We start from the raw sequence: 26,041 nt of genomic DNA, 5'->3' as shown, positions 1-26,041 counted from the left end.
TAAATGGAAACTGGGGTTCAATGAAGTTTTGCCCTGATATTTGTTTGTACTAGCTTGGTGTTGTGATTAGGCGAGCTTCTAATCTGGCGAGCCGGGTTTGATTCCATGCTTCCCAACATGCAACCAGCTGGGTGACCTTGGTCTCACCATGCACTTGTAAAATTTGATGCCATGAAATCTGATTATGTATAGTATAAATGGCTTTAAAAAAGAAGTATAAACATGGGGTTAGGACAGTCAATGGTGGTTAGCCAGTGTTTACAGGCACTGTACATCTGTATACCCGTTGCTTTTGTGCCTTTATTGACTTTTAAGGGGGGTGGTCTGGTAGGTCACTAATACAATTCATGTAATTCATGTGCTTTATTAGCACCTACCAAAAGAATGCAAAACCATATGCAAGTTTTTGAGTTTGGCAGAATTCTATATCAGTCTGAATATTACAGAAATAAAAGCTGGGAGTGGTGGACACCTCAGGCCTTGATCTTTAAGTCCTGTTTATGACATTTTCCATAATTAATGCTGAAAAGGCATGTAGATTCAAAATGGTGCTGGTGTCAAATTACACCTTGAATATCTGGGAGCGGGAGTAGCAAACCGTTTCTCTTAACTGTGAGAAATAGGACACTTATTGGTCCAGATGAAGCAAGTCTGCTCCTGGAAGGATCTTATGTTCTCTGGGCAGATCAGATAGATGCTTCTCTTTCATTTTATTTAATTTAGAGATAGATTGATCCCTTTATATTTCTCTTCCCCTTCCCTTTTCCCACTTTCACCAGTTTAGTCAGCTAGATCTATGGTGGATCTTGTGGGTCAGTGACTCACAGACACTGGAAACATTGCAGCTCTTTATTGGTCCCAGAGCATGATACGAGTAGTACTGAGAAAACCCCTAGAAAACCCCAACATATATACAGTTCGGGAACAATAGATCTCCCGTGCCATTGGCTAGATCACTGTTGATTGATTTAAATTGACTAGATCCTGTCATTGGGATCCAGGCTGTGCATTGGTCAGTCCTCCATAGGATCGTTATTAGAAACACAAGTATAACATAATGATACTTAGTTTAGTTGTATTACTGCCTTTCTGTCCAGTTAAGGGTATTAAGACAGTTTACAAAATGATGATAAAAATTGCATCTAAAACTAACATGTTTCCTGGTTACAAGTATGCAAATCAGCCAAGGATATTTGCTAATTATTGTTCTCTAAACTGAGTGCTTGTTTCCTGTAAGCTCATTGATGTAATTTTAAAGTGTACCTTAAAAACTGATTCATGCATCAAACCAGGATGTAAAGTCATGCAAGAAATACAGAAAAGAGTATGTTTAATGTAATTGATGAAATACATTTGACTAAATTTTGCAATCTAAAGTCTCTGGGTATGTTTGACTTACTTCAAACATACCATGGTCTGGAGCATAAGTGAGTATAGGAAGACTCTCTGGTGCATAGATTCCTTCTCCCACACAACAAACTAATTATCAGTTTTCAGAAAACTATGGCATGCCATTATGTCCAAACTGACAAACTGGGGTTTATGCTTGTCTTATAAGCCAAGTTTGCAACAAGTCTCCAAAGAACTAGGATTTGCAGGTGAAGAGATATTCTTTGTCAAAATGAATGCAACTTTTAAGTCATGTCTGCCTCTCACTTTTCAAAGTTCTCTGAAAGACTACAGTTGTGATGAGATAACAGCTGCTGTAGTCAGAGCCCGTTCTACATGAGTGCACAGAACTAATGAGTTTCTTAATCAAAATATTTCCAGTAGGTGACTCCTGACTTGAAGATGGGTTGCAAATCCTGTGAAAGTGGATCCCAGGTGTTTATAGTTTTATTAATTTTTGTGTGCCCTCTCTGCCCCTTTTCAAGTGGGTTACTCTTATCAAGTAAATTAGGATGTAAATCACCTCACCAAAAAAGTCGGAAACCAGTGTTTTATTTTCTAATATACACAAATGATAGTATTTCAGGTTGCTCAATACAGTTTGGTTTAGAGCAGGAGTGGTTAAACTCTGGCTTGCCTTATGTCCATAGACTACAATTTCCTTGAGCCCCTGCCAGTGCTGCCAAGTGCTCATGGTAATTGTAGTCCATGGACATCTAGAGATTTATTCCAGTACTTGAGTGCTGAAAAGCAGAAACTTCTTGTGGACTGGGATGAAGCGAGGGGATGCTTTCGCCTGCTTGGAGTACTCTGCCAAATTTACTAACACGGATAATAAATTTTAGAATATAATTCAGACTCAGTGGACACAGAGCCTCGCTTTCGTTCTGCCTGTCACGGAAAAATACGATAAATATTTTTCCCCTAAAGTCCACACATATAAAAAGACTGACAGAGGATGTGATTCAATTTATTCCGGGCTAAGAAAGAACGGAGAATTCGTGACTCAGCACCGACGGGAACAAAGCCGCACGCCGGTGTCAACCGCCAACGGTTGCTTTAGCCTCCCCCCCCCCCCCCCAGGTCTTCGAGGGGCCTGACGAGAGAGAAAGAATGAGTGGAGTAGCCGGGTGGGGTGGGGGAATCCAAACATTTCACCTTCCTGGCCGCCTACGAGGTGAGCCTTCAAGCTTGGAAGGCGGGGCGTCAGGAAAGTGGGCGGTGCTTCCCCGGCAGAGGGACGCGCGCGACGAAAAGGGGAGGGATGTAGCCAAGCGCTTCCGGTCTGCAGTGAGAAGGCGGACGTGGGCTGCCGGTGAGTGGGGTGCAGTCGCGGGAGTGGGGAGGATCACGTGACGGGGCAGGTGGCGGGAAAGGGCGTCCCTTCCTCGGAACACGAGGATTGGGAGTTAATAATTCCCTAAACCCTCCCCCCCCTCGTATAGTCTACAATGGTAGAGCCCAAGTCTTCACTTGTACTGGAGGAATAATCTGTCTATTCCATATATGGAGGAGTTTGCATGTGAGTAGGCTTACGTAAGTAGAGTACTGCTGGATCAGGTCTGTGTAGCTCAGTAGCCTATGTATTTAGAGGGCAGCCAGGTATCCCGCGAAGTCCACCTGCAGGGCAGCAAGGCAACTTTCTCTTTTGTTTGCAGCCCAGCAAATGATATTCCAAGGTGCATTGCGTCCGAGCATGGAGGGGTCGCTTTGTCCCTGATAGACCCCTTCTCCATGAATTGGGCTGAAGCCCTCTAAGCTAGCAGCCGTCGCTACTGCAGAATTTTTGCATAGGCTCCATTCTAAATGTTCCGGGGGTGGGGGGAGGAGAGGAGCGCTGGGAATGTCGGCAGGTTGCTTCTGACTTAAGGTGTGTAGGACGGCATGGTGAATGCCAGTGGGGTGTTAAAACACCGAGCACTGGATTGTGCGGAGGTAATTGGCTACATTTTATCATAACTGTTAGAGTTATATAATTTTTATTATAATAGAGTTAGTGGATCGTTTTGTGTGTCCTTGCCTCACTGTGTACACACACATGTGTATATATATTCGTATATGAATGAATGGTTATTCACTGTCACTTAGACATAAAATATCGAGTAGATACAGTATATATACGTGGAATTCATGAACATATATGTAAATTAGCATATATGTCTTAACGTGTTCACCATATATAATCTAATAGATTTCAATTTATGTTGCTTTAAATGTTGTACACCATCCTGAGATGGCTGGAATGAGAGGGGGCAGTCTTATAAATCAAATAATTATAATAATAATTAAATTAGTTTCACGTTTCATTTACAAAGTTCAAGAAATTCAGAGGGCATATATTGATATGCACAATGCTATTTCTTTTGCTAAGAGTTCTTGATTTGTATTTTGCTTTTGGATGTACATGAAGCTTTGTTGACCATTTCATGCTGGAAAAATGGTCTTTATTCCCTTTTCACAAGGAGGAGACCAAGCTGCGAGAGAATATCACTAAATGTAGAAATATACAATATAAAATGAAAAAGGATGATGATTTTGATTGTATGGTTCTTTTTCAGCTCTCCCCACCCCAGCATTTTGTCTGACCTAGAATCAGTTATGTTAGAAACCTTCAAGAGACATTCCTGCCTTCCATTCCAGGAATGCTTTTAGAAATGACTCTTTTAATCGTCTCTGGTGGCAATGACTGCAGTTCTTTTTTGTTTTTCCTTTCCATGAGAAGGAATGTAAAGGATGATAGCTATGTCCTTGGAAATTCCCAAAGGCCTTAGGGGAACAAGTGTGAGTTGACCAAAGGGTAATCTGGATTGGCTCAAATAAAGTTTTCTTTGTAGGTTTTGGTGATTTCAGAGTCAGTCCCTCCTGACTCAGACTTGCTTCATATCCTTGCAGAATTATCTAAGCTGGGACTGGGATGTCATGTGGATTGGGAAATAAAGAAGTTCCCTTCACCTTTTAACCTTGTGTATATCTCTGTTGCCTTTCAATATCCTGTTTGTATTTTATGATTTTGTCTGAGTATTTTAAATGGCAACCAATGGTTGTTTTGGATGTTTGAGCTATATCACTCACATGGTTTGACTAGAGTGTGAGACTGGGTTCTGGGATTTGAATCCCCAGTCTACCATGGCTTACAATCGAATCCCCAGTCTACCATGATAGCTCACTCGGTCACCTTGGGCCAGCTACAGTCAGCCAGATCTATGTCGCAGGGTTGTTGTGAGTGTAGACTGGAGGAGAGGAGAATGGTGTAAATTGCTTTGAGTGTCTATTGGAAAAAATGTGGTGTATAAATGAAGTAAGTAAATTAACATGTTGACTGTTTCCTCAAGAGGTTTGGAGCAACAAACATGGTTCTGCTCTCAACTTAATTGTTTGAGGTTCGTTAGGCCAGTCCTCTAATCCAGAGCATTGAAAGAATGCCTGTAAGCCTTGGGCACCAATAGGTATGTTCTGGCTGCCGATTTCTATTATTTCAGTTTCCTTTATTTTGGGCTGAGCTTTAACAATGTGGTGTGTAGCTTTCCCATCCAGAAGAGTGGTCTAATCCTCTATCACAGTGACTCTTGAGGTTCTTGGCTGCTGGAGACACTTTACCTCAAGATACCAGGGTTAGATGCTTGACCTGTGCAAGCTCTCTGCAACTTTATGACCTCTTAACATCATTAGTGCCTAGAGTGGAGTGACCAGTACATAGTGGAGGCTTTGGAGAATGGACCCTATTGCAGTGCACTCCTTTGAGGTACCTGTCCTCCCCTTTGAGGCTCTAGTGACTGGGTGGACATGGCAACCCTAGATAATGCACTAGATGGACCATTATTATGAATTAGTAGGGCCTTTAGGTTCTTAGGCAGGAGATGCCAGGGTGGCCACTTCTGTGACCAAGTTTAAATTATAAATACACTCAGTTGCATATGGGGAGAATACATCTGGTGCTGGTGTGATTGCAGAGGACTGGAAGCTGGCTTAGTAATAAAAAAGTGAAGTTCTCATGACACAGAATTCTACTCTCACTGTGACAATGGGGAACCTGCAAAGTTTGGAGGACTTTTTTGGTCCTGTCTTCTCTTGTGAGCTTTTCCTTACAGCTTGTGGCCACTGCCAGGGTTTTATTCCTGACTGTTCTTTGCCAATTTGCTTTTCAAGTGCAGCCTTGCTTTTTAAGAAAGATTCACTGTGGTTATTACAGTCTTTGTCAATAGAATAAAACAAGCCTCCTGTCACTGTAGTAGTATACCTGTTATTTATTGGAGGACCTGTAAGATTCTAGACACTACATGCAGTGAAAGGGTCACAAAGGGGCAAATGAGATCTTTGCATTGGCTGGTCCATGCTAAATGACAGAAGAGAAAGTAGAAGAGAAAGAGGGAGCATATGTCGGTTTGACAGCTGGTCTGTGAAACTTTGGCACATGTGCAGCATCCTGAGGAGGCATGATCTCTGGATATGAAATGTGCACAGTTTGTGAAGCAAGAAGTGGAGGGGGGGGGGGGATGGTCCTGCACTGGGAGTCATGCTGGGCTTGGGAGTGTTGGAGGAGGAGGATTGGTTCCCAGGTTTTCAATCAAATCCTGTTTAGCTTGTAAGAACTGATGCAATCCTAATCAGGAGGAGTATCCAGTCCCTGTGGTTGTTGGGGCCTGGGAATCGGCTTCTACAGAAGGCCATATCAGCCAAGCACAAGCCCCTGATTATGATCTCCCTGAGTTGCATTGCTTTAAATACCATCTGCAGGGAGGCATGAATCAACTTCCCAAAATCTTTGAGCTGTCTGGGAGATTGGAGAGTGTCAAAGAAACGGGTTAGTGAAATTGAGAGTGTTACGTTGTAAGAAAGAGAGTCCGTCGCTGCGTGGCTGGGCTGACTAAAGGCAGGGGCCACTTAGGGCATTAAAATGACTAGGGGCAAGCCTACAGATACTGTGGGCCACCAACCACTCCCCTCCCTCAAACATATAAGTGGTTTCTAGATCAGCTCTAGGCAGAATTTTAGCTAGAAGCTGAAAAGGCTAAACGAAGGCTGTCGTACTTTCTTCACATCATGAGAAGATGAGACTCAATGGTAAAGACAGTCGCACTAGGGGAAGATGATGGCTGTAGATAAAGAAAAAAGCAAAGTATGAGATAAATTGACTCAGTGAAGGAAGCCACGGCCTTCAGTTTGCAAGACCTGACCAAGGCCGTTTACATGGGATGCTTTGGAGATCATTAAATCATAGGGGTACCGTAAGTTGGAAGTGATTTGTTGGTACCTGTCATGGACAGTGCCTAAGGGAGACACACAAACTGAGCATCCAAATAGGAACTTGTAGTGGTCTAGGACAGGTTGACTACCCCTGGTCTAGGAAACAGTTTCTGTTCACATAGGGTGTTGGCCTGGTATCTAGTGAACTCAGTATGTGTACCCAGGAATGCCTTGCAGAATCTTCTGCTGTGCTTCTTAGTAGACATTTGCTGTGAGGGAGGATGCATGTACAGGTATGGCCAGGGTGCTGCTTAGCGTGTGCTTATTTGAGCTCTTATGTGGACCTAATCTAGAGTGGTGGTTAAAAGATCAAATTGTGAACTGGGAAATCTCCATCTCAGATATTGGCTCTGTGACGAATTCTGCAAATGATCTTAGATGAGCTGCCATGTATCTCTCCCCTCTTCCTTCCTATCCCATAACTAGATTATGGAGCTAATAGAGCCAACCATCCTTGGAAGGTAGCATAAAGAAAAGTTTTGGAAAATGTCATCCACCAGTGAGCGTTTGGGAACATCAATGATGACCACCACATAATGCAAGTCAGCGTCCTGCTTCCCAAAATGGACCATCAGGTCTAGGTGCAACTCTGCAGGGTCCCAAGTGCAGCAGGGTGTGCATGAATGCTTAGAATTGGGAAAAAACCTCTTTGAGTGGATTTTAAAGTGCTTCTCTTTCTTCCAGTGTTTTGATGCCCACTTGGATGTTTCGGTTCACATGGCAGCAGCAAACTTGACTCCCCCCAGCTCTCTGGAAATAAACAAGCCGGGGTTTCCAAAGGAGATCCTTGGGACTGAGTTGGAGGGGAAGTACCTGTGTACAGAGTGCAGGAATATTTTGAGGCGGCCGTTCCAAGCCCAGTGTGGACACCGCTACTGTTCCTCTTGCCTAAAAAAGATCATAAGGTAATTATAACTTTGCTTTGGGTAAAAAAGGTTTACTTAATGCACACGTGCACTTATGGTGGGTGAGGAAGTAAACCTTTGCTGAACTGTCTAAATCAGGGGTAGTCAAACTGTGGCCCTCCAGATGTCCGTGGACTACAATTCCCAGGAGGGCCGCGGTTTGACTACCCCTGGTCTAAATTGTAGCTGGCAGTTTGTTAGACAGAGGCTGTATGGAACTGCACCCTACAGGTAGAGAGCCAGCTTCATAATATCAAGACTGTATGGAAAGACTGTTTGCAAACAGAAAGCATGTTAGGGGAAAGGCTAGACTAGAATCCTTCATGGCATTGCTAGTTTTTATACACAGAGATTTTGCTTAATGCAGAACCATTCAACCCTGCAGTCTCCCCTTCTGTGCACATCTGCCATCTAAAATGGTGCAGTCTAGAATCAGAGTCCCCTACACCTTTGTTTGTGAAGTAGGCTGAAGTTCCAGGTAGGCTACTTGATGGCAGCATGGGAGATACCTAGCGTGCTTAGAATGCCCGACTTGGGGGGGGGGGGTGGAGATTCTGAATTGCTTCAAATCCTTACACTACCATACAGCTGGCCAGGGCTTCCTTGGATTTGTGGGTTGTCTATTGGCCTAATGTCTTCTGTAGAACAAGGTGAAGGACCATATGTGAGGATGAAATAGAAAGGAGAACTGTGTATGTATGCTAACTGACATGCTTCCCTAAATCATTCAGCTTTATCTGCTCAGCACTGCTGTCCTCACCCTGCCTGTGGGGTGGCTGTAGGCATGTGGGAGAAAAGGGAGGGTGGGGCAGGCTGTGGCCACTGTCCATAATCCTGCCTGCCACCCCCCCCCCCTTAATGCTGTTGCCTTCTTGCTGCCAGTTAACAATTTTGTTGACTCGTTCTCCATGGATGCCAATTAACAGAGCTTTTATTTTAATGAATATGGTGGCTAAATGAGTGAACAGTAGATTTGTGTTGCATTTTTGGGCACTCAAACCTAGCAGCATTGGAAATACATATTTGGTAGAGGAGATAAGGATGATTGTGTTTGATGAGGAGCGGGCATGCCAGGGCAGTGCAGTTGCAACAGGTGCTCAAGGAAGTGACTACCTTGTCTACCTAAACATACCTGTATTGGCCACCCTGTGGCCTGCTGATGGCCTAGAAGGAGAGAGGCAGTGCTCTTTATCCAGGGAAAGAGAATTGGCCTTCCAGAGGCAGTTCTGGTTTGCCACAGGGGAACTACTAAGCAGCTCTCTTGAATCACGATCACTCGAGTAGCTGTGCCCAATGCTGTTGAAGAATGAAGGCTTGTCATTTTGTGCAGCATGGGAGGACCAATTATTCCAGTGTTTCTGAACCTCTGCCTGAAATCTGTTCTCGGCCCCTTGATGACAAAGGCCTGCAGTGCCCTTTTGTGGGCTTTGCTCCATAGTTGATTTTGTGGTTGACCTTGAACTCCCTGTTGGCTTTGTTGCTTCTGACTGCTTTGCTTTCTCTGTCAGCTCGGGCCCCCAGAAGTGCGCAGCCTGCATTCAAGAAGGGATCTATGAAGAAGGCATTTCTATCTTGGAAACCAGTTCGGTAAGAAAGTGAATGTGAAGATGCTGGAAGAGTTTCCCCTTTTATCTGTAGAGCCGTAATAGCGCAACAGATGATGTAGCACTTTTCCATAGTGCTTGGAACGCATATCTTTGCAGCAACCCAGCTAGGTAGTCTGGTGCCAATCAGGATGGGAGCAATGCTGAGGATGCAAGAACGAAAGCTTACTTGCTAGTGAGTTCATTATCTTTAACTGGAACTTCATAGATCGTACATTTAGGCCTTGCACTGGAAGCTGGTGTAGCACAGGGACTAAGAGAAGGAATTGCGTTCTAGGAGGTCTCTGGCTCAGTTCTTCCTTCTATCTTGAACTCATTTGGTAACCGTATGTAAGTCCCTCTCTTTCATCTCCTTTCTGCAATATTGAAATAATTGGTCTGTATTATGATACAGGATGGTGGTAATGTATATGGAATGAGCCTCTTGTGGCGCAGAGTGGTAAGGCAGCAGACACGCAGTCTGAAAGCTCTGCCCATGAGGCTGGGAGTTCAATCCCAGCAGCCGGCTCAAGGTTGACTCAGCCTTCCATCCTTCTGAGATTGGTAAAATTGAGTACCCAGCATGCTGGGGGGTAAACGGTAATGATTGGGGAAGGCACTGGCAAACCACCCCGTATTGAGTCTTCCATGAAAACGCTGGAGGGCGTCGCCCCAAGGGTCAGACATGACTCAGTGCTTGCACAGGGGATACCTTTAATGTGTGTGGAGTGCTTTGAACTCTGTATAATTGCTAAATGTTACACAAACTCATTACTTGCTAGCCTCTGTTCCTTGCCAGCTGTTCCTCTGATCTTGTTTCCCCCACAATTTAAGATCTCTGTGGGGGACCTGTGGTAGGTTCTGAACTTGGAACCTGAGGTATGGAAACAAACCCAGCTGATTTTGGAAGACGTGCAAGTGCTCAGAGAATGTATTTTTGCAGTTGTGCAAGTGAAAAAAAAGGGGTTAGCCAGCTACTGCTGTGTAACCCTGACCGAACAGGGAATGGAAATGGAGTCTCTTCAGGACTAGAAGGACCAAAAAAGTTTGCAAGGCCAGCTTGCTCACTTCAGGACTAGAGTCCTGAAGAGGACTAGAGTTCAGGACTAGAGTTCAGGCTAGAGTAGATCTGGCAGTGAATGACACCCCCTCCCCCCAAAAAAGTTTGCAAGGCCAGCTTACTCACTGGTTAGAGCAACATTGCTGGTGCTCTCTGCAACAGAACAGCCTAGCTTCCACCCTGGTTATCCCCATGCCCCAACTTGATAGTGTTGGGCTGAAATGTATGGAATGTCTGGGAGGTAGTTTTAAGAAATATTCTTCTTTTCCAAGTGGGATTTCTGACAGAAGAAACACATTTGTCAGGGTGCTGAAGATTCATTTTCTCTCTCTTGATATAAACATTTTTTTTTGTTCTCCTTTGAGGCTTTCCCAGATAATGCAGCCCGACGGGAGGTGGAGAGTCTTCCGGCAATCTGCATCAACGAGGACTGTGTGTGGAAAGGGACAATTAAAGACTACGAGGTAAAGATTGAACATGACTTGTTTTGGTGCTTTCTGTTCCCTGGTAATTGGTAGTACTTTATGGCAAAGTGGCAGGAATTGGATTCACACTACTGGGTGCATCCCTGTCAGTCTAGTGCTGGAGACATTTGGCCAGGGTTGGTGTACCTTAGCTGTGAAATTGGTCAAGAGCATATAAAACACACAGAATGTGGCAATGGCCACAAAAATCTAGCTTTTTTTTTTCAAAAGAAAAAGTTTGTTGACAAGTGGGTGTGGACAGAAGCTGCTGTAATCTCAAAAATTCCCCCTTAGAGATAAATTGCACAAAACAGACAGCATTGTTTCATTTTATAATCTTATCTAGGTTTCCCAGTATAGTTCTTCCTGCAAAATTTTGGGTCATCGTGAAACAACTCTGGCTTTTTAAAATCCCTTTTTTGTATCTCAGTGTCCATGTGATCCTTTAACCTGCTGCCCTAATCAAATGCATTATTTCTAGCTTCGCATTGTTTTGTTGAACAAAGGGGCATCTAGTATAAAGGATTCTAGAATTTCCTCTAATTTTGGCTTTCAGATGAAGGATGTGTTGTACACAAGCAATTCTGTTGGGAAAATTATTGTTTATGGCCAGCGCTGCATATGTTTTTGTATGGCTTCCACCTGTTGTGGTGCACTTGTCTCTGCTCTCTTGAACACCTGGTTTCTTTCTTGAAATGTTGCAGCTCTGTCTTTGGCTGAGCCAGGGTTTAGTCGCTTAGCACATGCCTTGCACACTTACCGTACAGTCCAAGAAACTGGGAGAACTTCTTCCAGTCAGCGTGGATGGTGTGGTCCTGGCTTAGATGGCCCAAGGGAGATCATGATACTTGGGGAAGTGGTTGGTGTTCATGGCCCAAACGTGGTGCAATGCATATATTTGCATGTGTGTATTCACAACCACTTGCATAAAGGAGAGGTGTTGACTCTTACTCAGAAAGGTACGTGCATGCAAAAAGAATGGAACATTCTCACGCTTCTCCGCTTCTTAATCACACAACACCTTTGTGTGTTTAAACAACAATGAAATCTCATCCCCCCCATTTTATTGTTGATTTGAGTGTGGTGTAGCGTGCCAGGTGAAGATCTGTGTTCAGAGCCCCCTCTTGATTCTAAAACGGAGTGTTGGGCCCAATTTGTCATAGGATTGTCATGACGATCAAATGGAAAAGGGGAGGAACCATGGGTGCTGCCCTGAATTCCTTGGAAGAAAGGTTGGATGATAGACATGTAGTAAACGGGGGTAAATACACGTGGCTGCCCTTACTGCATCTAGTTTCCGCTTCAGTGGTGGAATGCATCTTTTGTGTGTAGGAGTGCCCAGGGTCAGTCCCCAGCTGCTGACTGCAGGGAGGAGTGAAGGCTCTGGTGAGCTGTTAGCAGGCCAAGCTGATGGGGCTGTGCTTACAGTGGCTGACAGGCCCTCTCATGGACAGCTCCTTCTCGTTTCCAAGAAAGGGTCTGGCAGTGTCCCTGAGAACGGCTGGTCAAGATATTCAGCTGGCTCCCGTGGAGTGGCTTGCAAAGGCAAATGCCCCTTACCTTTCTCTGTTGGGAGGGATTAGGACCAAGAAGGAAAGCCTGGAGTTCGTGTGGTCGGAGAGTTGTGAATGGACTAAATGCGGTGTTTTGCCAGAGCTGGACCTGAGGACTGTGCATGCTCTGTATCTGGTTCATTACTAGCTGAGTTCAGCCAGCCCTGTACAGTTGCATAACTGGGCGCCGGCACTTCCAGCTTGGAAAGTCCCTGGCGGAGCTGTCTGCAGCCAGGGCCTCCTCTGGAAAGTCCCTAAAAGTTTTCTGGTCGTTTGCTTTGACAGAGCAAAGAGCACTTCTCTGTGGCTTCCGGCTGGCAATGGGAGGCGGTGCTTGCTTTCCTTTCATGTAATCTGATATATTGGTGGGAGGCGAAGGGAAACGGCCCCTCGGTTCGAGGCACTCTTCCTTTGCTTTCTGCTCAAAGGGAGGCCGGGGCAGCGAGGATTGCATTGTAAAAATGGTGCTGGGATCACACTGGGTCTTTTGCTTTGTCAGAAAGCTTCCTTGTCGCTGCAGGAGCCATTTGAATGCAATTCTTGTTTGAGTGGAGGATTGCCGAGCTCTTGGTTGGTGTTTGAATCTGGAGATACTGTTTTCTAGGCTGTCTAAAATTCAAGAAGCAAAAATTATTCTCTGCCTTAGAGACGATAGGTAATGTATGTGGCCCAGAGGGCAGGTGACTGAGGCAGAGCTTGGTATATTCTGTGCCATGGTAGCTGGTCAGTCCATTTCTTACCCCTCGTGGAGGTTGTTGGATGCTTGAAATAAGTGGATAGAGCATGGTCAAATCTCACAGGCTGTGCAAGACATTCAGGATATGGGTCTCTGGTATTCTGTATTCCTGCATCTTCCTCCCCTCCTTTACTAGTCTAGCAAAAACTGAGTAATCCTTTTTGGGTTAGGAGAAAGCACCATAAGGAGAGGGCTGCAGTTCAGTGATTCAGCACCTGCTTTGGCTGCAGGAATTCCCATGTTCAGTCTTTGGCATAACCTCTGGCGAGAGGATGTCAGGTAACAGGTATTTCTGTGCCTGTTATCATTCCGAATGGATGAGGCTAAGAAGAAGAAGAGTTAGTTCTTATATGCCACTTTTCTCTATCCGAAGGAGTCTCAAAGTGGCTTACATTCGCCTTCCCTTTCCTCTCCCCACAACAGACACCCTAAGAGCCAAACTAGATGTTACCTCTTAGACTAGCTGTGTCTGGGTCCCCCTGAACTGGCTTGCTTTCTTCATAGTCGAACAGCACCATGGAGAATTAATTTTTCAAGCTCTACAGGGGTCCAGTTTGGATTGCACCCCCTGCATGGGTGAAGGACTTCAGCATGACTTTGGTATAAGTTGCCTGACTCGTAAAAGCATGTGTGGCTTGCTGTGCAAGCATCGTACCTGGCTCAGTTTTAAAAAGGTAATGACTTCTTTGAGCCTAAGCTTAGGTGGATTTGTATTCATAAGATTGTGTGGTTGAAGTTCTCATTGTTTCTCCTGGGAGGGGGGGGTGAGGGGAATGCTCCCTCTTACTGGCAGCAGGTGACCCAGGGTGTTTGCACCCTTGCTGTTGTACTTTGGTGCCATAGTGAGATGCAAGCCCAAGTGAGCCTTAGTTTTGAGGCGTCACCAAGTAGCACTCCTGCAAGCTTATGCAGCTTTAGACAGATAAAATCAGCAACGTGGGAGGTAAGTTTGAGCAAGTTTCAGAATAGAGATGGAGCGTGTAGGTGGGAGCTGGAAAGCCCCAGTCAGTGAAGATTCTTTTCTTCCCCATCCCCTCTGCTGCTCCCCACGCTTTCCTCCAAGCCAAGTTCACAGTGGCAAATTTAGAACTCCACTGGGCTTGACTCCCCTGCTTCAGTGGGAAGGCATGCTTGTTCCTTTAGAGGGGAGGGGTTGTGGCTCAGTAGAAGGGTTGGGCTTCTGTCCCCAGCAATGTCCCTGAAGGAATCTCTGTTGTCGGTGTCATGGTTTTGTAGAAGGCTGTTAAAGTTAAATCAGTCCCTTGTCTTCTTGGAGGGCTTGGGCAGGGGGGAGCCCTTAGTGTTGGTTCCTCAGGCTTGCCCATGATTAGTGAGGCCTCTGCTGCTTGCCGTCTTTGCCACGGAGGGACTAGCCTTGTTGCTTCAGCATCTCGGTGTTCTGTTGCTCCCCTCCCCTGGCCTCCTTCCGTATAGGGTCCGTTTCACACATAGAGGAGGTTGTAGCGTCAGAGACTTGGGGTGGTAGAATGGACAGAACCACTTTAGACTCCAGGGCCTGTTCTGGCACTGCATGCAGGAGGATAGGGTAGGACCATCCGCGCCACTCGACTAGCAAATGGCGTCCACGTGGGGATTGGAGAGTTGGAGGTGATGCAGTGCATTCTTCTGTGTCCTGCACATGCAAACTGGACCTCAGGTCTAGTAGAGCAGGGGTAGTCAACCTGTGGTCCTCCAGATGTTCATGGACTATAATTCCCATGAGCCCCTGCCAGTGTTTGCTGGCAGGGGCTCATGGGAATTGTAGTCCATTAACGTCTGGAGGACCACAGGTTGACTACCCCTGTAGTAGAGTGATCACTGGAGGGTTGTGCACTTCGGCGTGGTTAGGCCACCGAAGCCTGAAGCAGTGCGTAGGAGGCCAGCACCTTGGCGCGGAGAGGAGAGGAGAGGAGAGGAGGAGCGACAGCGGCATGTCAGCCAGTGGCCGCACGTAGGCACAGAGCTCTGTGTCTGTGTGCAGCCGCTGGCTGGTGCACCGCCGTGGCACTGGCCACCTCGGGCTTTGGTGATCACAAAGGCGGCCAAACTGTGCCGAAGCGCACAACATTAGTGAGCAGCCCACACAACCGCGGATTCCCTCACCCCCCTCGGCTTGTCCCAGCAGGCCTCCGTCATTTGTAGCACCCTGGCGGCTTGCAGAGGAGCCTGTTCCAGCCCAGAAAGCGGCACCCCCATCGCAGATGGCCAGGCGAACAGCAGCTTGTGCGCCTGATGTCATTCCTTTTTTTTTTTGGTACTGAAGTGTGCTGCTCATTTTATCACAGAGCTGCCATGAAGGGAGCTGCCCGTTCATGCTGGTCACCTGCCCGGCATGTCAGGGCATGGTCAGGCTGAATGGAAAGGAGCGCCATTCCCAGCGGGAGTGCCCCGAGAGAAGCCTCAACTGTAAATACTGCAAAGTCCTTTTCTACTTCCCCAATATTAAGGTATGCCTGACAGCTGTTTTCTAACCCCTCCCCCTCCCCCCGGAAGCCCAGTGCACAGGGGGTAGCTGCTCATATCTAACCCTCTGTATATGCTGTGGGGGCCGTGGAGAAGTGTCTTGCTTGAAGAGTTGTGGGGAGCATCACTGGGAAGGGGAACTGCCGGCGCCCAATGAGCGTGGAGTGAGAACCACGGGTTGGCTGGTATCAGGAGTCGCAGCATTCAAGTCTAATCAATAAACAAAAATAAATAAAATAGTGGGGAGACCTTGGTTCAAATGGCCACTCAGCTGCATAGCTTCCCCGGTGATCTGGAGCTCATTGGGCTTTACTTATGCCTCAGGATTGCTGTAATGATAGAATCCTAGAGTTAGAAGGGGCCATCCAGGCCATCTAGTCCAACCCCCTGCTCAATGTAGGATCAGCCTAAAGCATCCATGATAAGTATCTGTCCAGATGCTGCTTGAAGACTGCCGGTGAGGGGGAGCTCACCATCTCCTCAGGCAATCGATTCCACTGCTGAACTACTCTGACTGTGAACATCCCCCCCCCCCCCGACACCTAGCTAATATTGTTCTACACGTAAAAAAAGAGGAGGGGAGAATCACATGAGTGGCCCTTACTTGAACTCCATAGAGGGAAATTGGGATGAAAATGTGATAGTTGAATTCCGCTTGTGAGCTCCACAAGCCCTGCAGATTATTTGCGTTCTTCAGTCAGTCAGTCAGTCAGTCAGTCAGTCAGTCAGTCAGTCAGTCAGTCAGTCAGTCAGTCAGTCAGTCAGTCAGTCAGTCAGTCAGTCAGTCAGTCTCTATCTCTCTATCTCTATCTCTATCTCTATCTCTCTCTCTATCTCTCTATCTCTCTATCTCTCTATCTCTCTATCTCTCTATCTCTCTATCTCTCTATCTCTCTATCTCTCTATCTCTATCTCCCTTCCGTGGGGATCAAGAAGCTTTGGGTAGACTCAGTAAGTCAGCTTTCATGTATGGTTTCTGTTGGCCCTTGTTCTCTCTGAGACCTCTGCCCTGCTAGGGAAGCTGTGTTGTGTGCCTCTCTTGCTGTGGAGTCACCCTGGGGCATGTGTGCTTGGGCAGGATTAGCATGGAGTCCTAGTTTGTCCCATGTTGATGATATCTCAGTGATACTATGGGCAATCTGTGGTGGGGAGGCACGGGCATTGTCTCCATGTGCATGGAAAAGCTGGACAGGTTTTGATCTTGCCACTATCTAAGGGTAGTGGCTTTTTACTTCCCCCATAGGAGTGAATGGGGGCAATATTTTCCCCTGGGAACCCTGATAGTCCAGGCATCATCCCTCCCTTCAGCCTTATCCCCAAATCCTGCCTGCTTCAGGCAATAAATGCAGAGACCATCCTGAGTTCTGTGGGTTGGTCATGCTAGCAGGGGTAGTCAAACTGCGGCCCTCCAGATGTCCATGGACTACAATTCCCATGAGCCTCTGCCAGCATTTGCAGGACAGGACAGTTTGACTACCCCTGTCTAGAGTGTGATGACATATTGGAAGAAGAGTACTGCCTGCTTTGGGTGGCCTTGGGCCAGTCGCAGTTGTCTCAGAACGCTTTCAGCTCCACCCACCTCCAGAAAAGGGGCTGTGTTTTGCCTGCCTGATCCCCAAAAGACTATCAACACTTTGCAGAAGATTTAATTTTACCTCTGACAACGTAGCTTGCTATTAAAAAAGAATACTCAGAGCAGGAAATGGAAAGGGAGGGCAGGTGCAAGGGCAGGACAACGCTGCAGAGACTATCGTACCTTTCCCCCTCCAAACGGGCTTGCCCCTGGTTGCTCACCAATGGGATGTGTGATTTAGGGTTGTAAATCCAGTTTTGTCGATTTAAAAATGTCCAGAACTTGACCCAGCTACTGGACACCCTTGGGATGTAGGCGACATCATGTGGAGTGGGCTCTAAAAGCCACCAACATTCGAAGGCTGTCCAGGGGCACATTCCTCGTACGGAAATGGTCTGAATGCTATCACTAATTTATTCCATTCAGTCCGAACACTGTTGTCTTGTTGCTTTCTGTGGCTGCTCCTTTGGTTCATGCACACTTTCCAGGCTGCATCTGTTGCTCTACATTAATATATTTCATTATTTTAATTTGCAGCTTTTCTGCCTACTGAATTTTCAGTGATGAGTCAGGGAGCTACCTGAAAGTGAATAAGGAAGGGTGCATTAATTTCTACAAAATCTTTATTCAAAAGGGTGGATTAACAATGGAATACAAAGAGATGAGCCCCAACCAGTGGTATCAGCGACCGGTACAAAAGCAGCAATCTTGTCCTCGCATTTTGGAGGTTCCATTTGAGGAAGACTTGAAAAGCTTGTGCCCTATTGTCGTGGAACCCTTGCATGTTTGCTGAGACTTTGATTGCTTATAAATTGTGTGCCAAGTCCTATAATATAAATAATTTTAATGTGTGCGTTGTGTTGCCACTTTCACTATTGAGTCACTCCATCTCATGTGGATTCTTCTTTTCCCACTGGCTTTCACTTTTTGTGACTGATGATAGCCTCAATCCAGTCGTTTTAGCTTCTTGGGAGAATACAGTCTTCATTTAATCTAGAACCCGTTTTTATTTATTTATTTTTGCAGGCTATGATATCGGTAGAATTCCTACATTAGGCACACGCATGGAAAAAAAAATTGGGTCCGTTTCAGACTCCGGCCAAATCTGAAAGGTCCTAAGCAGTCTTCCCTGGCTAGAAAAGGTCTGAAATTTCCCTACACACATCTGGGTTCCTGTATCTCCTCTCCCTGTTGCGAGCTGGCAGCCGGCTGTTTAAACATTGGGGAATTCCTCGTGCCTCCCTTCCCTGATACAAGCCCACTCTCGACTTGGTGGGAAGTCTGGGGGGTTGCAAGAGAGTGCCAAACAGATCAGCTTTTTGGTGGGAGCTTTAAATGCCTCCACCCAGCCTTCATGATCAGCTGCCTCGCATGTGCTTTAAATGCATCCCCCTGCTTTCTCAGGCAGCAGCCTCTGAGGCATTTAAAGCAGAGTGAGGCATTTAAAGGGTGCACCGAGTGGGGATTGCAAAGAGTGGGGGCAGGATGGACTTGCCCACCCGACCTTCCCTCTCCCCAATCCCCACTGGCAGCTGACTCCCAAAGTTCAGCCTCTCTCTGCTTTTCCCGAACCATCTGGAGCCTGCTATCAGCTGTCAGTGGGGGTCAGGAGCCAGCTGCCAGCGGGGAGGGAGAGTGAGGACAAGACATGGAGTTGAGGCCAAAATGAGCAAGTAAAACATCAACCTGAACCCCCCTTCCCTAGTTTCCTCTTGCCATCAGGGGAAATATTATATCTTGAAAAACTGAGCAACCTCACTAACTCATCAATGGGAGCGTTACTCTTATTAGTAGAATTACTGTTTTTTGAATTGTTTTTAACTGTTTTATGTTTTTAACTGTGTATTAAACCTTTGATGTAAGCTGCCCCGAGAAAGAAAGACGTTCATCCTGCTCTCGCTTTCCCCAGTGGGGATTAGGGGGAGCATGGGCAGGTGAACGAGTCCTCCCTGAGCCATCTGGAACCCCTTTAAACTTTAAATTCCTGGTCTCTGATGTGCTGAATCATGTCAGAACGCAATTCGGCGATTTGGACAGAGCTGCTTCAGGGATTTAAACTTTAGGGAAATGCCGATTAGCACCAGATTTGTCCAAAAAGGATCTGAATCCACATTGATTTGGGTTCTTCTTGGACTATCCAGTATGAATTGCACATGTGTATCCAACACTACTTTTCAAATGAAATAATGTTAATACAAGGTAGTATGAACTGTCATCAATAATAAATGCATAACAACCATAAATATTCATACCCGCACTCTTATTTACGGTTGCTGTGCGTTTATTATTGACAGCAGTTCTTAGCAGTGAAGTATGTTTCAAGTGTCCAGTGTTCTCCACCATCAGTTTTTGAGAAATTCTTATTCTGGCCTTGCAAGGCAGGCCACTAATTATTCTTGTATGGCAGATATGAGGGGGGGGGGAAGTTATGGTGACACTAGTGGATTTCTGTTGCTGCTCTGAATTGCCTTTGTATGCAAGTCCTTTTTTGGCATGAGTGACTTGCATTTCCCTTTCTCCCCAACTGCGCTAGGAGGCTTTTCTTGATTTTCCTGATGCTTGGCTTGGTGGCGGCGTTTTAATAATCCTTAATAAATAGGCAAAGGGAAGTCTTCTCAGGGCCAAGAAGACGGACAGACTAAGTTACAGGAAAACCAGCTTTTGAAATTGCAGCTTGTGGAGCAGACATATGCAATATGTGACCCAGGGTGGAGGGCAATGCGCCTGGTGTCTTGCAGTGCCTGCAGAAGCAGGAGTGGTTGCACATCTGGCAGGCCGCCATGTGTAATCAGACTGCATGTTCTGTAGACCTGGTTTTGCGGGTGGCTGCTTTCCCCTCTGCCCAAAGGAATCATCAGAGATGGAGAGATTTCTGAAGAAAATGGGAGATGTCAGGCTCCTGTCCTGTTTTAGAAAAAGTAATTGTGCAAGCCCAGGCTTATCATTTGTATTGTAAAGCACAGAGTATTCCTGGGGGATATGGTGACCCAGCGGATGTCTTGAGCTGGTTGGCGAGGAGGTGTAACCTGATGGTCAAGTGCTTGCCTGTGGAAAGTCACTGGTTTAGTCCTTGATGCCTTCCCCAGAGAGCAGCTACTGGTGTTGTTGGCAATACAGAACAAGATGGACCAATTATTTGAATTGGTACAAGGCAGTCTATGTAGATGACAAAACCAGGTGCTGGTTGGGCATAAAATAGGCAGTTGCCATGGGTGCTTATTGTTGCAGTTTTTGTTTTGCAAGTGCTATTCTGGCAGCGAAAACAACCTTGAAGCACTGGTGTGAGTAGCTTTTTAGAAATCCACCTTGGAGTTTCAGTGATAGCTGAATCTCTATGAATGTATTCAGGGACTGACTTCCAGTCTGAGTTTCTGAAATAGAACCCTAGCAGAATTGTATTCATAAGGGCATGAGAACTGCCCCACTACAGAAACCAGTGGTCAGTCCAGCCATGCTTCTTACAGCAGCCAGACAGATCTATCACACTTTTCTCTTTGGTGCTTTGAGGAGCAAGCAAACCGAGTGTATGAAAGTCATCTCCGCTTTGTCCTCAGCTTCAGCAGTACGCTGCCTATGAACACAAAGGCTGTGCCTAGAACTTAAGAGCTCTCAGACCAATGGCCCATCTAGTGCCGTATCTGGTTTGTTCCATCTGATGTCTCTTGGAAGCCTACAAACAGGACAGGAAGGCAACAGCCCCTCCCTTGCTGTTGCGCACTCAGGACCTTGTGTTCAGAAATATCTTGTCCCCGCGTATTCAATCTACTAGCTTGAATGCCTCTCTGTTACATAGTTTAGAATATCTTTGCTATGTTTTTTCCTCCCTGAAGGCCCATGATGAGGTGTGTCCAAAATTCCCTCTCGCCTGCGACGGCTGTGGGAAGAAGAAGATCCCAAGAGAAAAGGTGAGTGGTGCGTGGTGTTTTCATCCCTTGTACATTAGGGGTTATGGTAGCCCTAACAACCTAGACTGTTCTGAAGCTGAGCAGGTTGGCTGCCTGGATGAGAGACCAGCAGGGAAGGCTGGGGCTGCTATGCAGAGGGAGGCAATGGCAAACCGCCTCTGCTCATCTCTTGCCTTGACGTGGGAACTCCATGGGGTCACCATAAGCTGGTTGTGACTTGACATGCACCTTTATGTGGTGGGGTGAAAAGAGTTCTGTGTGAGAGGATCCTGACCCCTGCAGGCTCCCATATGCCATAAGTACAGTTGACATCATGTAGTGGCCCAGGGGTATAATGTGGGTCGGAAAGTCATGGGTTCAGATGCTGCCTCCACAGTGAGTTCACCAAGTAGCTTTAAGCAAGCCACAGGTCCGCACATTAGTTTCCTTGCAGATCTTTGAAAAATAGGAGTGATTATCTGGACACACTTTTCAAGGTTGTAGGGGTTTCTGGGACAAGCGTTTGTGAAGGTCTTTGCAATGTGCTACATGTAGGCTCAAGAGCCTCTTGTGGCGCAGAGTGGTAAGACAGCAGATATGCAGTCTGAAAGCTTTGCCCATGAGGCTGGGAGTTCGATCCCAGCAGCCGGCTCAAGGTTGACTCAGCCTTCCATCCTTCCGAGGTCGGTAAAATGAGTACCCAGCTTGCTGGGGGGTAAACGGTAATGACTGGGGAAGGCACTGGCAAACTACCCCGTATTGAGTCTGCCATGAAAACGCTAGAGGGCGTCACCCCAAGGGTCAGACATGACCCAGTGCTTGCACAGGGGATACCTTTACCTTTACATGTAGGCTCAGTATTTATTGTGAGCCGAGTAGTGATAAATGGGCAGCGCTGCATAAATTCTCTGCTTCTGGAGCGTTAATCCTCTGCTGCACTTTTTGTAACAAGCAGCGGCGATAGGTGGATGAGAGCCAGTATGGTGTACTGGTTGAGAGTGGCGGCTTTTAGTTTGGAGAACGGGGTTTGATCCCCCATTCCTCCACATGCAGCCAGCCTGAGCGACCCTGGGCTAGTCCCAGTTCTCTCTAAGAGCAGTTCTGTTAGAGCTCTCTCAGCCCTACCTACCTCACAGGGTTGTGGGGAGGTGAAGGGAACGGTGTTTGTAAGCCATTTGGGGACTCCTTTGGGTGGTGAAAAGGAGGGTATTAAAACACAAGCAGCTCTCTTCTCTCTGGGTGATCCCCTGTATGGATCTCAAGCTTTGGAGAGTGCTTTCTGAAAACTTTTGATGGCTCAAGCCTGGACCCAGAGAGTGTATTGCATGGATCTGTGTTTTGTCTTAGGTGGCGCAGTATATTGGCAAAGAGAATCGGTTGAGCTGGTGGTGTCATGGATTTGAAATTTTTGCCATAAATTCCCCACGTTAATAATGTCAGAGTGTGTCTACCTACGGAACCGCAAATATGAGAGGAGTTTGCGAGATAACCTTAGATGAGCTACACTCTCTTTGCATCAGGCCTACCCCAGCGAAGAAGTGGGAAATAATTCTTGCCTGCTGTGCAAGGGCTTCAGAGTGCTGGAAGTATTCTATGAATGTATGGTACAATTTAGCTAGCTTCTCTCCTTCCTTCCTTTGCAGTTTCAAGACCACATCAAATCTTGTAGCAAATGCAAAGCGCCTTGCAGATTCCAACCTGTTGGCTGCGCGGAGGTGGTAAGCGCTTGACCTGTTCCAGCCGTGCGTGGACAAGAGGGTGGTCACTAGCCCAGGGCTACATGTCGGGGGGGGGGAGGGGAGGAGGGGAGCAGAAGGGAGGGTTGAGCACCTCTCCAACAAGGTTGAAGACCGGGTGCCTTGTAGGCCAGGACAAAAAAACCCTCTTCACCTACTAGCCACCCAAAGGACCTGTATGAGAGGGCACCTAAGCAGAGTGGAGAGGTGATAACCATTTCCTATTCTATTGATACGTGGAGATAGCCTGGCTCTGAACCATGGAGGCTTCATTTTACTTTCATAATCCTTTTTCTCTTTCCATAATGCTTGCCCTCTGTTAGGTGTCTCCTGAGCCAGCTGCCCCATATCCCTCCTTTTAAGTGTCAGTACATAAGAAAGAATGAGCCTCTTGGGGCACAGAGTGGTAAGGCAGCAGTCATGCAGTCTGAAGCTCTGCCCATGAGGCTGGGAGTTTGATCCCAGCAGCTGGCTCAAGGTTGACTCAGCCTTCCATCCTTCCGAGGTCGGTAAAATGAGTACCCAGCTTGCTGGGGGGTAAATGGTAATGACTGGGAAAGGCACTGGCAAACCACCCCATATTGAGTCTGCCATGAAAATGCTAGAGGGCATCACCCCAAGGGTCAGACATGACCCGGTGCTTGCACAGGGGATACCTTTACATAAGAAAGATGATCAACATCCTTTCATACTTTGTTCCTTTACCTGTCGTTTCTGTGTGCTGCGCCGTTAAATTAAGTCAAGCTCTTGGCCATCTCTTGGTCTTTCCATCTCTCGGAGAGGCGTGACAGAGTTTATGTTTCTGTCTTTTGCAGATGGAAAATGAGAAGCTTGCCGAGCACGAGAGTAAGCGCATGGGGGAGCATCTCTACATGCTACTGAGTTTTGTGCTGAGTCTTGGGACTGAATCCAGCAAGTTGCAGCCTCTGCCAGGCCTCCCGACAGCTGAGGGCAGCTCCACTCTGCTGGGGGGCAATCCGCTGGTCTCTGAGTCAGAGATTTCCAGCTCCTTAGAACTGCTAGGGAAATGTGAAGCTCTGGAAAGGAAGACGGTGACCTTTGAGAACATCGTCTGTGTGCTGAACCGGGAGGTGGAAAGGGTGTCTCTCACGGCTGAGGCATACAGCCAGCAGCATGAGCTGGACCAGGAGAAGATAGAGGCGCTCAGCAGCAAGGTCAGTATTTGGTTTCCTGATGCTCTGCTCCATGGTGCCTCTGGGCTATCTTGCTGTGTTTGCTTGGAGCAACGGCAGAACCCATCCAGGCATTCTAGGCTCTGTATAAAACACAGAAATGACACGGAGGTGGGCCTTCGATGAAGGTATCAAGACGGCCAAAGCGGGGATGAAAGCTGGACATCGGGGATTAAAGAATCAGTGGGGATGAATAAATAACTAGGAGTGTTCCCATGCATCAAAAATCTGTAGAACATGGCATCATCTGCAGGCTTCAGTAATCTGAGTACCTCTACCCTATAAAAAAAAATAGAGGAGGAATTTTATAGTCATGATGAGTGGGGAAGGGGTAGGCAGTGTCTCCTGAAATTCTTGGCACCTTTGGACTAGCTGAATAAGCTCTCCTGAAATTTGGGCAGAAAAGCTTCAAGTTTCCTGTTAAAGAGCCTTGTCCCTTCTTGGGAATATAAGAAGCAGCAGAATAAACTATGTTTTGTTTGTATAATGGACACAAGGCAGCCAAATAGATTGCCATAGGGGAAAAATGAAGAGCCTCTTGTGGCGCAGAGTGGTATGGCAGCAGGCATGCAGTCTGAAAGCTCTGCCCATGAGGCTGAGCAGCCGGCTCAACGTTGACTCAGCCTTCCATCCTTCCGAGGTCGGTAAAATGAGTACCCAGCTTGCTGGGGGGTAAACGGTAATGACTGGGGAAGGCACTGGCAAACCACCCCGTATTGAGTCTGCCATGAAAACGCTGGAGGGCGTCACCCCAAGGGTCAGACATGACTCGGTGCTTGCACAGGGGATACCTTTACTTTTACCTTTTAGGGGAGAAAGACAGCTTGGCCAATGATGGATTGAATAGTGCTCCACAGCTGCCAGGACCCTTTCATGGATGGGATTTTCTTTGTCTGTGACTCAGGTTCGGCAGCTAGAGAGGAGCATCGCGCTAAAGGACTTAGCCCTGGCCGAAATGGCCTGCACCATTCAGGAGATGGAAGCATCCTCCTACGACGGCATCTTTATCTGGAAGATTGGTGACTTTGCCAGGAAGCGCCAGGAGGCGACAAGCGGCCGTTCGCCAGCCATCTTTTCTCCAGGTGGTTCGGCAGAAACTGCCTCTGAATTCCAGGGGTGGGTGGGGCAGGGGATGCGTGTTTCTGCGTATGACTCCATGAGATGTTGGCAATGATTCAGCACTGCGACTTGTAGAACGCTGGAGTGGCCGAGAGCTGGAGGCCGAGGACATCTGTCGAAGGAAGAGGGCGCTAAAGAGCGCCCCTCTCTAGCTTCTGGTCACCTCTCCTAGGCTGCCTCATACTGTCTTCCCCCTGAGGACTAGCAGCTCAAAAATTGGGATTGTTCCAGCCCAGCTATAGCTTGAGAGGTGAATGCATTGCAGTGTCTTTTATTCCCCTAAAAAAATTAAAATATGTTGTTTTGTAAAACTATGAAGCAGCATCATAAAGGGTGTGTGTGTGAGGGGGAAGATCATGTCCCTTACATTCTGTTTGTCGGCCCACAGTGGTTGGCCATTGTGTGAAACAATGCTGCACTAGATGGACCACTCATCTGATTCTTTAGGGTCTTATGACATTGTGCCCCGTCCTGTTAACCTTTTGCCTGGCTGCTTCTGCTTGGGCCAGGCCAAGGGCATGGAATTTCTTACCGACATGAGGCAGTGTTGGTGCAAGCAGCTGGCTTCCCTCATAATCACCGTACGTCAGGAGGGAGGGGAAACCCTCATTCCCCATGGCAGAGTCTTTCTGACCACTGCTTAGGCATATCTTTTCTGCTGTTTAGAGAGGAAGCTTCCTGCACTGTGGCAGACTGTTGGCTGATAGTGTCTGTGCTAACTAGTAATGGCTCTGCAGGTTTTTGGTTTTTCACTCCATCTGCTCCCTGATCCTCTTAAAATTTTAGTCCTCAGCCTTCCTGTGTGCAAAGCAGAAGCTCTGCCACTAAGACACAGCCCTTGCTACTGTAGCCTTTGTGTGGAGGACCTGTTTTGTTTGCTGAAGGTTTCCAGTTTCATCCCCTGGCGTTCTCTCCAGGAACTTGTAGGTAGCAAGGTCTGGGAAAGGACCTTTCCATGCTTACACACGCTGCTAGGCTGGAGGGACAGATGGCTTGACCTCACCTAAGGCATCTTGATAAGATATAGGCACATTAATGTACATGGAAGGCCTCCGATAGAGTGGCTGAGCCCTTGCTTTGCATGCAGGATGTCCATGTTCAGTTTCTGGCATCTCCAGTTCACGGGTCTTGGTGCTGCG

The 26,041-nt window shown here is 47.0% G+C and overlaps 1 protein-coding gene across 6 annotated transcripts in view; it reads left to right on the top strand.

Annotated features, from left to right (window-relative positions):
• Positions 1-2,588: 2,588 nt before the first annotated feature.
• The window catches only part of TRAF2 (TNF receptor associated factor 2), a 28,871-nt gene continuing 5,418 nt past the window's right edge, over positions 2,589-26,041 (top strand). The window contains exons 1-9 of one of the 6 annotated variants that reach the window (XM_077306993.1): positions 2,589-2,704; positions 7,318-7,538; positions 9,047-9,125; positions 10,547-10,645; positions 15,220-15,381; positions 20,801-20,875; positions 22,498-22,572; positions 23,406-23,765; positions 24,688-24,865. In XM_077306993.1, the coding sequence (XP_077163108.1) occupies positions 7,351-7,538; positions 9,047-9,125; positions 10,547-10,645; positions 15,220-15,381; positions 20,801-20,875; positions 22,498-22,572; positions 23,406-23,765; positions 24,688-24,865 (1,216 nt within the window). In that variant the 5' untranslated portion in view covers positions 2,589-2,704; positions 7,318-7,350. Of the gene's footprint in view, positions 2,705-2,733; positions 2,926-3,043; positions 3,069-3,231; positions 3,325-7,317; positions 7,539-9,046; positions 9,126-10,546; positions 10,646-15,219; positions 15,382-20,800; positions 20,876-22,497; positions 22,573-23,405; positions 23,766-24,687; positions 24,866-26,041 lie in introns of those variants that run through there. The other 5 variants (XM_077306997.1, XM_077306994.1, XM_077306995.1 and 2 more) reach the window with 5 other exon arrangements.

This window comes from Paroedura picta, chromosome 12, assembly GCF_049243985.1.
Source record: "Paroedura picta isolate Pp20150507F chromosome 12, Ppicta_v3.0, whole genome shotgun sequence".
Classification (NCBI taxonomy): Eukaryota; Metazoa; Chordata; class Lepidosauria; order Squamata; family Gekkonidae; genus Paroedura; species Paroedura picta.
This window is presented reverse-complemented; position numbering and strand designations above follow the sequence as displayed.